At 37.1% G+C, this 15,888-nt stretch overlaps 1 protein-coding gene across 2 annotated transcripts in view; it reads right to left on the bottom strand.

Moving 5' to 3' along the window:
* col27a1b (collagen, type XXVII, alpha 1b) overlaps nucleotides 1-15,888 on the bottom strand; it is a 61,585-nt gene that overhangs the window by 20,770 nt on the left and 24,927 nt on the right. For both annotated transcript variants that reach the window (XM_060883062.1, XM_060883063.1), the window contains 18 exons: nucleotides 14,507-14,551; nucleotides 13,663-13,716; nucleotides 12,397-12,441; nucleotides 11,585-11,638; nucleotides 10,861-10,905; nucleotides 8,578-8,631; nucleotides 6,429-6,473; nucleotides 5,453-5,506; nucleotides 4,917-4,961; nucleotides 3,770-3,823; nucleotides 3,631-3,684; nucleotides 3,471-3,524; nucleotides 2,909-2,962; nucleotides 2,485-2,538; nucleotides 2,094-2,138; nucleotides 359-412; nucleotides 194-238; nucleotides 30-83 (listed from right to left, as the gene is read on the bottom strand). In XM_060883062.1, coding sequence (XP_060739045.1) covers nucleotides 30-83; nucleotides 194-238; nucleotides 359-412; nucleotides 2,094-2,138; nucleotides 2,485-2,538; nucleotides 2,909-2,962; nucleotides 3,471-3,524; nucleotides 3,631-3,684; nucleotides 3,770-3,823; nucleotides 4,917-4,961; nucleotides 5,453-5,506; nucleotides 6,429-6,473; nucleotides 8,578-8,631; nucleotides 10,861-10,905; nucleotides 11,585-11,638; nucleotides 12,397-12,441; nucleotides 13,663-13,716; nucleotides 14,507-14,551 — 909 coding nt within the window. The remainder of the gene's footprint in view (nucleotides 1-29; nucleotides 84-193; nucleotides 239-358; nucleotides 413-2,093; nucleotides 2,139-2,484; nucleotides 2,539-2,908; nucleotides 2,963-3,470; nucleotides 3,525-3,630; nucleotides 3,685-3,769; nucleotides 3,824-4,916; nucleotides 4,962-5,452; nucleotides 5,507-6,428; nucleotides 6,474-8,577; nucleotides 8,632-10,860; nucleotides 10,906-11,584; nucleotides 11,639-12,396; nucleotides 12,442-13,662; nucleotides 13,717-14,506; nucleotides 14,552-15,888) is intronic.

The following is a 15,888-nucleotide window of genomic DNA, read 5'->3' on the forward strand; positions in this document are numbered from 1 at the left end:
CTTGAATAAAGTCTAAACAACCTACTGACCTTCTCTCCAGGAAGGCCAGTCTCACCAGGAGGCCCTTTAAAACCCTCAATTCCCTATAAAACATTAATCCAACATAAGCTCATTAAATATATACAACAGCCAAAGCTTTTTGACAAGCAAATATTTGTAAAAGCAAAAAAAATAAATAAAAATATGCATTTACCCTGTCACCAAGCATCCCAACATTTCCAGTTATCCCTGGCTCGCCCTGCAGTAAATGGCCTAGTTAGCATTTTCAGGTGCTCTTATTTAATCATTATACAGTTTCAGGTTGTACAGATAATCTCTGAACAAAAGTGTCAGTGTAGTATGAATTCTGGGAACTTACCTGGGGTCCATCTGCTCCTGGTTTTCCTGAGAATCCCTTTCTCCCAGGCCTACCCTGAACAAAAAACAGAAATGACCTATAGCACTGGATTCTCTTTCTTTTTAGGCACCAGGACCTGCATGGCATCTGATTAGCTGCTGTGCCTGACACCAACCTCCACCATCTGCAGCCATATCATAGCTCCCTCAGGGGGACGGCTTTAAAGAAATAAACGGACAGGAATAGAACTGTAGCATTAGGGTATCAAGCTGTCTCGCGGACTCCATTCTCTCACAGATCAAAAGTCAGCTGTGCTTATTTTGGAGCATGATCGAATTCTGTGCTGACAGCTAACAGCTAATGTTAAATTTCCCTTCATCATTAGTAAGATTTTCTGTTCCTCCGGTCCATCTTAAGCTGTGGTCAATTTGGTTTTGATTGAAGTTGATTTGAATATTGGAAGTGTTTAATGCATCATTACTAGTGATCTATCATGCAGAGTTTGAGGAAGTAATTGGGTCTGGATAAAGACCAGGTTATTCTTAGGGTTATGTTGAATCTGGAAGCATTCAGAGCAGCTAAATAAAAGATACTAAGGAGTAGCAAAGCTGCATCAGGCTTTCTAAAGCTCATATCTTATAAAATAACAACTCATAACTTATAACTCAAAACAAATCTCATAACTTTTTATAACCTGGATACCTCTGCCAGGAGGTTAAAATGGATCTTTCTTAATGCTGTGGTTGCAGAAACACAAAGAGTGCAGTGCTAATGAAAACATGTGGTCTAAACTTGTTGCAGTCAACATATTCTCCAGGGGAGCTTCCACTAATATTAACTGGAAGGTTGCCAGTGATGTTGATCATTTCTCATTTGCTGTCTGCAGAGAAAAAATGAATTCTATATTTCAAAAACTGCATAAAACTTTAAAGCACGTCCACATGTTTGAGGTCAAAACATTTTTCCTTCGTGTGACATTTATGCTGCTTCTCACTAAGGGTTCCAAAATTTTTGCACTTGAGCAAATCTCACTCTTCATAACTCTACTGACTATAAATGTAACACAAGTATCAAATAAGAGTACTTTGGCCTGTACTCTTAGAATGTGAATAAAAGTATAGAATTAATATATATATATATATATATATATATATATATATATATATATATATATATATATATATATATACACATATACGTATATATATATACATACGTATATATATATATATATATGTAACTATAAAACAGCAGTTATTCATGAAATACATTTATTGCCATGACATAACCCTTATTTAACTGGCTCCCAGACCAGAAACTTTATAGATATGGTAATTTCCTAAGAAATCTCTTCTCACATACTAATAAAAAGGTATTTAATAAATTTTTAACAGTGCTTAATTTTAACTTTGCCATGTGTGCAAATATAACACACACAAAACTCGAAAAAAAAAAAAAAAAAAAAAAAAAAACCTGTCCTTTCCTACATTGTCCATGTGTTTTCCATTTGCAGGTACTCATTGAAAGGAAATCACTGTTTGGAGCCACCTTCAATATCCAATCCTCTTATGCTTTATAAAATGCACACTGAAATTGTGTTAGTGTCCCAAAATGGCAGAGAAAGACAACTCTAATAAAAAAGCATGGTTTACAGAAACGCTTAGCAGTAATGGCAATTTTATGCTGCTGCTACAATGCAGATTTATAGCTTGATTTGTAGTAAATGGGCTACCAGCAGTGCACAGAGTGCACTCACCTCCAGTCCTGGAGGCCCGGCTGGTCCAAGTGGTCCTTCATCACCCTGAGGAACCAGAACAGAACTAATCAAAGGAGTGATTCACTGCAACCATGCGCATTAACAACATTTATTACTGTGTACAGAACCATGATTTTTAACTAGTACTGAGCCACTGCCAGTTAATGGTGCTTAAAAGTGCATATGTGAATGATTCGTATGACAAGCTAGTCCACCCACATATTGAGTCTGTAAAATATCTATCCTCAGATGTCAGAATAGAGTGTCCAACTGGCACCCAGACAAAAGAATTTGGTATAAATCCATGATGAACAGTGAGTGTGAAAATCTACTAACAGCAGACTAATACCAGGACAATATTGCTTTGTGTGATGAGTGGAAATGATCCAACCTCAAGTCCAGCTGCTCCTCTTGGACCAGGTATGCCCCTCAATCCTGACTTCCCCTGGAGAAAACATTCTGCCTTTAGTACACCTGAGCTGCTAAAACAATTTGCTAGCAATGTAGAAATTGACAGTGTTGACAGTGGTGTTTGAATTCATTCAGGGCTTTAACCTCATGGAACTGATGTACGCATTTGAATTAAGTAAATTCAGTGAGCTTTTGAGTGCATGCTACTGTATACGTTTTATAACATTTGTTAGAGTTAGGCTAACATTCAGATAATAATCTTACGCTAGAGCATTTGAATAACCATGTCATTAAACTTCTTCAGAATCATTTTAGAATAAGCTGGCTTTCATATTTTGACACTAAACTAAGAAGGATTAAAGGGTAATATTTGGAAAGGTTTGAGACAGTAACAAGTAACAAACCTTTGGGCCTTCTGCGCCATTCTGTCCTGGTGGTCCCATATCACCTGGAAATCCCTGAAAAAAAGGAAAATATTAATATTTAGAGCTTTTTTTGGTCTGTGTAATTATGTTTACCTAATTAACTCCCGATCTAGTCATTTGGCATTTTTACCCGCTAGCTACTTCTTCCCTATTACAAACAGCAACCAAACAGGATCATTAGGACTTGCCTGTGCTTCCACCAGGACTTGTGATGCCACACATTTTTTTAGCCACACAAGTTTCAACATTCATACATCATAGGGCAGTATAACACTCTGAGGAAATGTTCTCACCACTGCCCATGTTTGGCCAGCGTTACTCTGATGAACAAGGGACTAGTTTTGCGTTCTTTGATTCCTAGCCATGGATAGCTGTTGCATGGTTGGAATTAATGATCTTGTGATGATAGAGTAAAAACTTCTCTGAATTGTCATGTTGGATCCCTCAACGTATTTTATATTCAGTGTGTTGCCATTAGAAAGCTGACTATGCCTTTGGATCTTGGCATCTCTGGGACAATATGTTTAAATGTTACAGTTACCTCTGGGCCTGGAGGGCCAGGCAAACCATCCGGTCCATGATCTCCAGGTTTTCCCTAAAATGACAAAAAGGGCATGATTTAAATCCAATTTCTTTGAGAAACATGGAGGGTGAGAAACATGTCATTGTGCTAATGACAAGGTAATTTGATAATGACTTACCTGTGGCCCTGGCTTCCCTCGGATGCCTGGCACTCCTGGCAAACCCTGAATTCCCTGAACATTTCAGTAGATTATTAGATCACATTTGTTACCAATGAAAGAGTTGAGAAGAAAAGGTGAAAAGAGTCAAATTAAATACCTTGTCACCTTGGAATCCAGGCTCTCCAGGCTCTCCTGGCAAACCAATTTCTCCCTGACAATACAAAGGGCCAGATGTCAACATCACTAATTAGGGCTTTGGAGAGCATATGGAGTTTATGCAATATCAATGGACAACTATGTTCTAACCCAAAACACCAAAAATAACACTGATGCTGGGAAAAGACTGCAGACATGTTGACAGTACAACATTATAGGCAGACAGGATCATGGCCAGCTGGACAGCAAAGGAATGGGGCAGCACACATGGGAAAAAAGCAATCTTACTGGATGCCATCTTGCTGTCTGAGCTTTGAAAATAGAAAGGCTATGGGGAGGTGGTCTGCCATGACCACCATGTTTTATTAATTAAGAACTCAGCAACAACAAATGTCCCATTCTGAAGGCTGAGCTCAGCTGACAGACATTTACACTTTTAACACGAACATGCTTCATAGTTTTGCTTCACAAGTTCAAACGATAAGTCTAGAGGTTAAAAAAGGTACAGTCACCTACATCATGGTAATGGATAGGGCATGTTCAGTTGCCTGGCAGATGTGCATTAATTCCTGACCAGAGACATTATGTGGATTTACTGGGGCAGTACTACCTTGATTTCTGAGATTTTGATCTCTGATATTATGTTTGATATCTTGTATATGGCCATACAAATGATCTTTTACATCTTATAAAAAGAAGGACTTTGGACTAAATGTAGATTAATCTCCCATTAATGTCACCATAGGCAATATTTTATCACATCAATTACACACCTTTGTGCTCAGCAGAAAGGTGAATTAAAACAAAACAAAAAACACAACTTTTTCTCAAGTATCTTCATTCTCAAGTTGACTTCATCTTCATATGTCTTCATCGTATATGTTAGTATGTTAATGCCACAATTAAATTATTAAAACTTTAATTATTCAGAAATAAATTATTTACACTTTACAACAAGCACAAAACCACTGTGGTTGTATGTTACTACAAAATTAGTGCATTAACATTAACATTTTTAAAATAATTCCTGTAAAGCAAATTAAGACCATTTTCATGGTGTGATAAAGTTTTATTTTGTGACATTCTGTGTGAGGACACATATCATATATATTTTGTACATATAAGCTAATAAAGTGTATTCAAATCACCTTATCACCTTTCAGTCCTGGCTCTCCTGGATTCCCTGATACCCCCTGAAAGAAACATTAAAGTAAAGCATGAACATCTCTTTCATTCCCTTAAACCAGAATCACAAACGTGCCAAAGATCACAACAGACGAGCATTAATCACTGGATAGTTTGAACATGGACAAATGCTAGTTTAAATAAATCAGATTTGCACTGCATTTTTGATACTCTGCTCAGAATTCACGGATGCATGCCAGATTACTTAAAGATCTGACGTTAAAAAAGTGAGACCTGCACACTGGCATTAATGGGTCCAAAAACAATTCAGCTATTAGAGATCATTCTCCTGGAAGTGGATCAATTTCATCTCATCATGAGACTTTTGTGTGCTTGTGTTGGTTCAAGCCTAATGTGTCCTCCTGAAAGAAATTCTAACAGTGCAGTTCAGTGAAGAGGAAACACTATATCGTTGTTTTTACCTTCCAAGGTAAAAAATGTAAACCGTCATTCACTGAATGTCCAATTAAAACAGTTGAAATGATGTTAAATTAATCACCTTGGGTCCAATAGGGCCTGGAAGACCCATGATTCCAAGAGGTCCCATGTCCCCCTGCCAACACACGCACACGCACACACACACACACAAAGATCAGCTCAGATCAGACCATGTATAGCTCTGTATTAACACTGTAACATTGTAATAAAGTTGTTAATTCTATATGCGTTATTTATTGCCCATAGTTATGTCAAAAGTGCAAATTCCAAGCCTTTACTTGTAATTACCCACAATTCAGTTCTTAATTAGAGGTCATATGGATTTTATTATTTTCACTTTATTAGAAATATAGCTCTAGTCAGTTAACATCAGTGGACTTCAATAAGCATGTTATGGAGCAAGCAAGTAATATTACATTAATAATTTAATTAATGCCATGTTTACATTTGCACATTGACAAATTAGTCTTTGAATGAACTGAAAATGAAATAAACATTTTTGCTCCCAGCAAAAAAAAACTAATAAAAACAGTCAAGCTACAGTATAACTAACTCAGTGCTCCAGAATTCTTGGTTTGGATTGTACAAACATTTATAGCTGGTATAATGAGGTGTTACTGATTTATTTTCTGGACGTTTAACAACATTAAAGATAACTATAGACAGATACCATCTGTGAGGTGATATACTTTAACATTTCAACATTTTAATCTTTGACAAATTACTATGGTGTGAATAAAGCTGAAATAAAGCTCTACATATTGTACCTTTAAAGATAAACAACATAACATTGCAGTACATGGTTACTGATTATGTTTTAAAACAGCACATGCCCATCGTTGTTTATTCCTTGCTTAATTGACAGTCCAAAATGGCATTTTGACTACTGACAGCTACACATTTTATATAACTGACAAAAGTTATGCTGTGAGTAAAAGTTTATAAGTGAGTAAAAAGTACTTCACAAGGAAAAGTCTGACTTGAGCACCCAGAAGTTTATTAAGGGCTCTATAAGAAGTTGAAAGAGATATACTCACAATAAGGCCAAGTACTCCGCTAGGACCAGTTGGACCCAGTTCTCCCTAAGGAGAGAGCAGAATGCAGAACAAAGGCTCGTTAGTTTCTATTCTAAACACTGAAGAGAAAGGCTGGCCAGGGTTGAGAGGTAAAGCGAAGGCGAGAGTAGAGTGAAACAGAGGTGAAAGAGTCCAGTCTCTATCCCCTGATAACAGACTAATCTGTGGCTTGTATCTCCCCCTGGACGGAAGGTCGCTGTGAAGCACAGAGAAGGACTTGTTGTGCTGCGTGCCTGGCCTGCTGCTAGCTGCCACTGCTACTTCCTCTATTGCCAAAAGCATCCCCTGTATGTGTTTTCTTTCTCCTTTTTTTATGTGAGCTGAAAGAAGGGAGATGGGTTGGCAGCCCTTGCTGTGTAACTTGTGGATGAAAAAGCAGGATTGAGAGGAAAGGAGAAAAAAGGAAGGTTTGGGTTACACTGGGGAAAAGAGTCAAGAGGGTCAGAATCTGTCAGGATATTGCTGAAATGTTTCTGTTACAGCTCTTGTATAAAGATTCTTCTTACAGGTTTACAGTAAGAGGAAATGCACCTATGCATTTGTAAACTATTGTGCAAAGTGAACTAAAGTGTGATACATATTTGATCATTTTCAATCTAAGTATGAATAGACGGAAATATGCAGTTATCAATGGGTTCACTTTATTATATAATAAAAGCAACTATTAAAATCCTTAACATCATGGAAAACAAGGCCTAAAACATGGAAGCAAAAGCAACAATGATATAATAGCTATGAAAAAGTCATTAGGAGTAAAACGATCCATCAGATGGCAAAACTGTTTTATTTAACACTGTGTTCCAGTAACGACAGCTGCACTTCTCATTATGAGTGTCTGCTATATAGCTGGTGATATGGTGTAGACTGGCCTGGTGTGTGTGTGAATGTGGTGGCAGTTAGTGGTTGTATTTATTGGCAAGTGATGGTTGCTGTGGTCAGTTTGACTTTTAGAAGTGGTGCAGGACAAGCTGAAAGGGTGCAATAAAAGGATCCTGGTTTGTTTTTTTTAAGCAAACATATAGCCTTGTCCGAAGCTAAAGTCTTTTTAAGCAATCATATTGTTATCCAGTTATCTAACACTGTAACATCTGGAAGCGTTAGCTGTTAGTGTTAGCTTACACAATCATTTACACAAAGTGGTGAAGTCAATGTTTAGGCATGTAAGCCCTAACCAATGAATAGGATGGTCTTGCCCAAAGGCTTTTGAGTAATCATACTATTAATTTATCTATCACTAGATTTAATGATACTCAAACTGTCTTTAAATGAAATAATTTTTCATTTTAAAATCTGATTCTTGCTTCACTTTGTGCTTGGTTATTAAACAGGAAATCAAGACAATGAGATGGTTCTGTCTGTCAGCTTTGTTTCTTTACGATAAAGATCTTGAGCCAACAGTCCCCACTTAAATTGAAGCAGATATATCTTAGTGTTTCGTTCATACTTTAAAAGCAAAAATTTGGTGTAAAATCTTTCACATACACAAATTAGCCAAACCGTTGATGAAGTGAATAACATTGATTATCTCTTTACAGCGGCACCTGTCAACGGGTGGAATATATGACATGTTGAAAGCAGAAAAAATTGAGCAAATGTAAGGATCTGGGTCAGAGCATCTCCAAAACAGGTGTAACTGGTATGCTGTAGTTATTACCTACCAAAAATGCTCCAAGCAAGGCGAACAAGTGACAGGGTCATGAGTGCCCTACGGTTTTTGCTCGCACTGCAAATTCTGTTCAGAAAACGTTTAATTATCATGACAAAAAGTTGGTCCAAACAAGCATCTGAGGGATGTGCTGGACAAACGTGTCTGTCTATGTAGGTTCTAGCTCACAACTTGCATGGATTAAAGGATCTGCTGTTAATGTCTGGGTGCTGAATATCTTAGCACACCCTTATTGGTCTTGTGGAGTCCATGCCTTTGCTGAGTCAGAGCTGTTTTTGTGGCTCATGGGCAATATTAGGTGGGTATTTTTAATGTTGGTAATGGCTGAATAGTATATACAGTGATTTACTTGTATACATAGTAATATTTTTTATTGCAAAAAAAAATTGTCTTGAAGTGCTCTAGAATTTAGATATCTGCAGGTCACAGTATTCTGATACTCACTGGATTTCCGTCAGGCCCTGGTGGTCCTCGCTCGCCAAAATCCCCAGTAAATCCCTAAACACAGGAAAAGGGAAGCATTGAGACACTACAATATATTTATACCTGAGCAGACATCTGGATAAATGGCTCTAATGTAGGTTCAGTCCTCAAAAAAAATTTTGTCACATCTCCAAGGGCAGACAACACAATTAGTCTCAAATAAGTAGCAAAATGATGTCCTATAGGTTACCACTATGAAGCCAAATAAAAGCTTCCGCACAAGCTGGTTTTCATGGCACCAGAGTCTGGATTTTGGAAATATTAAGCATTTATTCTTATATCTTTAGCATCCACTTCATCCAATTCTGCAACCTATCCTGAGAACACTGGGTTTAAGAAAGAAAGCATGCAGGATGAGAAGCGCAGCACACACACATTTAGAACAATTTACCTCCATGCCATGTTTTTGGGAGGTTGGAGGAAGCTGGAGAACCAAAATGAATGCAGGAAGAACATGCATGGAAACTCCAAACGCAGTACAAACAGTAACCTGAGCTCAGGTTCGACCCGGGGGCCATGGAACTGTGAGACAGTGTTGGTAGCCCACTGAACCACTGTTTTGACTCGTCTCTAAGTCGAGTTACATAATTGGTTCAGAGTGAAGGAGGTTCTTGGTGCAGACTGATATTCTTTTAAAGCACTTATGTTCCTGACTTGCAGTATAAAACATACGTGCATGTGAATACACAATACAACAACCATGCGAGTAAAAATTTAAATGGCTTTAACAGAACTAGTGCGGTTGCCAAGTTGTAATTGGAGTAGAAAAGAAATACTGCATGTTCAGCTTTAACTAACTACTTCAGCAGATCTTTGATTTTGTGACCCAGCCAATACACACAGTGCGAATACACAAAGAAAATCTGATCCTCTGAAAATCTGTTCAACCGGTTGGAATATTTTCTATATATATTACTATAAACTGCGTATATTAAAAAATAAATATAAAACAGGAATGGCTGTTAATCTGCATGAGGAGTAACGAATGAACCTTCTGACAGCATTAAACACAAAAGAGGGTGGCAATGATGCTCATTTCTGTCAACCATACAGGAAATACCATTAGCTCTTTGGTTCCATGAGCTGACAAAGTGCATGGAAATGGAGTGAGAAAGAAGGATCTGTTGTCAGCAGTTTCACATCCGTCTACGATGTCATTATTTACAACCCGGAGCCGTGACATCACACCGTGAATTACTTTTAGATGTGTGTGGGCCACTCAAACCACACAGAGCGCTTTGTGTCCTAAAGAACTATTTCTATGGCCGAGGTGTAACAGAGGTGTGCTATAACAACACACATCAACACTAAGGAACTGCTTCTCTCTTACAGTTCAGAATGCAAGAAGTGGTTTTCTTGACTGATACTGAGATAAAGACCTGGAACTAAATACAGGAAAACAGAATACTTTTCAGAGAATACAATTTCAGAGAATGTATTTTCACAAAAAATATAGTCATTTTCATGGAATGAAGGCTGTTCACTTGCTATTTCTCTGCCAAAACAGAACAGAATAGATAAGAAAATGCCAAATTAGCCTATGTGTATGATCCAGTATCGGGAGGATAAGCACTGTGGCTGAATCAAAATAAAACCCCCTCCAAAAAACCAGACTCCTTCTTTTCATTGGTATTTTGCTTATAGTTAACATCTGGATGATTAACAATTTTCTCCAAAACCATCATTTACAAAAAAAAAAAAGAATAAATAAATAAATAAATAAATTCCACAGTGTTGAAGCCTGTCGATTCTTAGACTCTTTTTCTTTTGCTCATTTCTACATTTCATGCGTTTCAGCCCTCAGCCCTAAGGCTAAGCTTCTTAAAACAACATGTACTTTGACTCTTGACCCAGACAGCATCAAGGCCATAATCTGGTGGCTATCAAGCACTAAGACTCAATTGTCTCAGCAGTACATGGACTGATTTACGGTGATGCCTTGTGGGGATATATATATATATATATATATATATATATATATATATATATATATATATATATATAAATATATACACACATAGAGTTCATTTTAAGCAGGAAAACACTGTATGGTCTTTGAACATGGAACCATAAAACCCAGCTAAGAAATCTCACTCAGAACTTGACACTGCTGTGATTTTTTAAAGACACACACACACACACACACACACAGACACACACACACACACACAAACACAAATACATACACACAGACACACCATTCACAGAGGCTTGTATAGAGAGGATGTTGAGAGAAAACTTTACCGGCCTACCCATCTTGCCCTTCTTCCCATGAACACCAGGAATACCCTGTATAAAAAAGAAAGCGAGAGACATAGAAAAAAGAAAAAAGAGCAGAAGGGAGTCAATTAATCAGTGATCATGGTGGATGTAATGCACTGTGTTGAAAAGCACTTTTCTTTCTTTCCTGCACAAAAGAGTCTCTATCAGAGCACAGCATGCTCAAATCCGTCCATGCATGAAAATGGGAGAGCTGATCTGGCTAATCTGTGGCAGATCTTTTTCCAGCTCCTGAGTGGCTTATAATTCCTACACCGCAGGAATTCTGCCAGCTCAAAGACGATGTGCAAATATTGGGAGAACGACGAGTGGCCACCTTTGCTGGGAGGCTCTGTGCAGTTTTAGTTGAGCATGTCCCTTTTGCACTGGCTTTCTACACTGCCTGGATTAAACGGGTAAAGCGCTCATGTGTAAAAAGCAAACCAAGGTTTTCTCCAAAAGAACTTGGCAGTTTGTGCTCCAGGGCACTCCACCGCATGTTTCTTGAGGAAATTAATTCCTTACTATGTTATGGTGGGGATTAAAACGAGTCTCGGTATCAGTGATTCAGTGTTATAGAATTTGAATAAAGTAAGAAAACTGCACTAGAAAATATGTGAACTGCTAAAGTACTACTGATCGAGTCATGTGCATGCCAGGTGTGTCATTAAAGGTTTGAAATGGAATTAAATGGTTGCACTAAACTCACTCTTTCTCCATCAGGTCCTGGGAGACCAAAGAGCCCTGGGATTCCAATGAAGCCCTATAAAAGGAGAGGAAGACGGTAAAAAAAAAGTTAACATGAGTAGTCCTAGTGTCTGAAGCTGCACTCAGATGAAGTCTACAGAAGTTTAGCAGGTAGCCTCAGTGGATGGCAACTCTTCATGTAGACCTAGGCCTTGAGGCAAGTGTATATGCCCATGGACTGCATGGTGCTGGCTTCCACGATGTAGTCCAAGGGCACATACCCTCACGCCAGGGATCACTGAGGCTGGGCAGCTGGGTGGCACTGGGTTTAGAGACACAGCAATGATGGTTATGATGACTTCATGAATGAATACAACAACACATAATGAGACATGATGTGAATAGATAAAGAAATGATAATACAAACAAACAATTTATGCAGAATTGTCTTTTTCATAAGTGATTATAGTGTAAATCTTACCCTGAGCCTCCAGAATGTGTGTGTGTTTGTGTGTGATAATGTAGGCATACTATATAAATATGGAACCAATACACTTTGATACTTTTATAAGGGAAATCAACTCTTACTATCAAAAACAGGTAAATGTATGTTTACAGTCTTGTTGATTTTAACATGAATTGCACTATTCTGTAAAAACTGGGTTATGCTCTAGGAATAATGCTAAATTAAGTATCTCAAAACACCCTGGTGTGATGTGTAAAGAGCATGGAAAATAAACATAGTGCATGCTATTGCCCTGAAATTCAACTTCTACTAAATTTAATATGTTAAAATAGCCAGAGCCAAAGACATATACAATATAAATCACTCACCCGAACTCCTTTGGGTCCTGAATTTCCTATTGGCCCAGGCAACCCCTAGAAAACACAACACTGTGAAGTAGCATTTTGGGTTTTCACCTGAAAATATTCATGATACTATAAACCCAATTCCATCCAGTTTCCCAAATCATATGACCATTACCAACACAGGCATCCTCCAAGAGATCAACCATATCTTTACAAACTGCTGTATCACAGGACAGTAACACACCGAATGAGGGAAATCTTATCTACACTATTACAGTACATACAGAGACTATGGACTATTTTTGGTCCCTTGACGGACAGTTGTGGCATTGTTGGGATTTGTAGTCACAATCTCCATAAGATATAGCAAATGCTTTTCTGTTGTGCACAGTTGATCGACGTCAAGCAATTTAAGCAATTAACTGCTAATTAATTTTAATTAAATTAAATAGCTAAAGTGTAATTACAAAATTATGTTTTAGACATATGTCTGTTTCATGCAGGCACACACTAATATTTTTAGGCAAATTGACCACATCTACAGTATGTTTGTTAAACCGGCTCCCTACACAATATATTTGCAGGATGACTGGATAAAAAGTCAATTTTCACATCATATCACATATGTGAAATATATTTATAGTCTACAGATATGCCATAGGCAGAAAAACACTGACCAAAACCCAATTTGCCAAAATTGATCCATGGTGCTCTATGATCTATGATCTGCTCTGCATTTAATACACGGTGTTCTAATACATTTAAATAAACTTCAACCTACAGCTTCTGCAACCCAGAGTATCTACAGTATAACTATTATTGACCATGTTGGCCAGTGCTCCAGTTGGTCTTTGTGAAGCAGGTGAATGAACAATGTAGTAGTATTGTCCAGAGTTGTGATTCCTTTCTATTATAATCATTCCAACTAAAGCCAAGCCCAATCCACTGTTCTGGATATGCAGAGTTTGGAGTCTATGAGGATGAACCAGACCACGATTTATAATATTATAATTGAATATAAATATAATTTATCATTTTTGCAGGAGACATAGGAAATATGTAACTAATTTATAGAGCTTAGTTACTTCAAAGACAGTTAGGTGTGATGTGATGTAGCGTTGGTCCTGCATACAAAATGAACTTGCTTTTGTACTTTAGTGTGCATGTGATGCCTTAGGAAGTCAAACATGGAGCATGATGACTTTGTCTTTAGCCTCCTGTATAAAGTTTAATTCATACATTTCTAAGACTATTGTATGAGCCAGCAGCACAACAGGAGATTTACTGCACCTGCCTGCCAGGATAACCTTTGGCACCCGGGTTTCCATCTGGCCCTTGATCCCCCTGCAGGATGTTAAAGAAAGAAAGAGAAAATAAAGAGAGAAATACATAAATTCATCACCATAAATATTGGATTTGTAGTAAAACTTACTTTTAACAGGTAATAAATGCTGTATGCCAGTCACCTGGCTATTATGAATTTTCTTGCCTATATATAAGCTGCATTTAGAATTAGCCAAAGCCAAGAACAAGGGCTTATTCATTCAGAGAACTTAAGTTTCATCATTTATTTGTAAATTTTATTATGTCAGCGTATGGAACTATGTAATGCCACCCAATTAATGTCATTTTATGATGTATTGTGTGGGCTAGAAAGCCAGACGCAATTACTGTGAAAGGAAAGAATTTATATGCCATTGTATGCTACTTACTATGAATCATTGTGACAAAACTGTTTTGGATATTCACAGCAATGGAAAGCTACTTAAAGATCACTAGGACTATTAAAACTACTAAGAAACATAAACTTCCATAAAGAAAAACCCTTATAAAAGTGTAATAAAGTACTGAAGCGAAAGTATTCACTGAGTGTAATACGTCCATTATAAAGTCTAAAATAAAGCACACAGAACCAGTCAGTCTCGCCAAGTTTATATTAACGGGCCAAACCGATTGCAGTTACATCTTCATTTATGGCATCTTTAGCATTTTTTTTATCATGCTGAGGCTTAGGCTTCTGTCCAATCTGGTACATCAAAACTGTCTCTGTAACTGGGCACATACTGTACTACAGAGACTACAGTATGGCTTGATGTTATATATAATGTTATATATAAAGGAAGATAAAACTCACAGGCTCTCCGGGATGGCCAGGAGGACCAGGATGACCTTTCTGTCCCTGAAGAGAGCAATGAGATAAAGAGTGAGAAATCATTCCAGTACAGTATTGCTCATCAGCAAATGAAATAGGGGCCCAAGAAGAGCAGCTGAATGTCTATATTTAAAGGGAAAAAAAGAGTCTCTTCACAGAGAGCTGTTCATGACACGTGAGATCTTTGCAACATTGCAGGAGTATCAGTTATCACCACAAAGCCCGCTAAATAGCTTGAGTCAGCTGATTGTAACTCAGTTCCAGATGGAGAACATGACTCTTCTAAAGGGAACTACTACAGCGCTCACTGTGTGGTTTCCATTAAGAACATGCTAAACTGACCTGTACAAAGCCTGTTACAAATCTTTCCAGCAATGGAAAAGCAATGAGTGGTAAGGAACTCAATGACTCTATAAGCACAGAACAGAACAGTTTTCCTTTACAAGCAAATCTGGTGCCACTTTCCAATCATAATAACTGCACAAAGGACCTTTAAAGTCTCCAGAGAAAGGCCAATTACAGGTTATTTTAACCAGCAATTGGGAATTCAATTCAGTTATCCATATGTTCATGGTGCTTCCGGAGGTCGCCATCATTAAAGCCATTGTTTTATTACACCGGGGAATCTGCAGATCTGCTAAAGCATAAGTATTAGTAAAAAGAAAATTCTGAAGAATTATAAATTATGTACCAGATACATATGATTCTGATAACATTCTATCAAGGAATAATGTCGTAGTATAAATATCAGTATAAATGTGTTGAAAGCAGCAGCAAATCAATGAAAAGAATGAAAATTAAAAACGTAAATCAAGAAAAACTACTTAGGTAAGCCTTGCTGAAAGAACCATGTTCGATTAAAAAGCAACCAAGAGTGTGTGCCTTGGCAGAGTAACTTGTAATCACCTTCATGCTCACAGTAATGAAAAGGAAGTTTGGATAATGACTGACTTTGAATAAGAAGAGGAGTGTTTTTAATAACAAAAAAAAAAAAAGGTTGTTTTTTCTTGTGGTGCCAAGAAACTGGCTTTTAAATCAAACCATTCTAAAGACTTATAAAAAACGACTATTTTTAACAGATGCTGAAGTTATTCCTTCTAGACATAATTTCTTTTGAAATCATTGCGATAATATAATATATGTTGCCCTCCAAAATTATAGATAGACTATAATTATAAATTATATATATATATGTATATATATATATATATATATATATATATATATATATATATATATATATATATATATATATATATATATATATATATATATACACACACACACATATATATATACACACACACACATATATATATATATATATATATATATATATATATATATATATATATATATATATA

Source organism: Tachysurus vachellii, chromosome 12, assembly GCF_030014155.1.
Source record: "Tachysurus vachellii isolate PV-2020 chromosome 12, HZAU_Pvac_v1, whole genome shotgun sequence".
Classification (NCBI taxonomy): domain Eukaryota; kingdom Metazoa; phylum Chordata; class Actinopteri; order Siluriformes; family Bagridae; genus Tachysurus; species Tachysurus vachellii.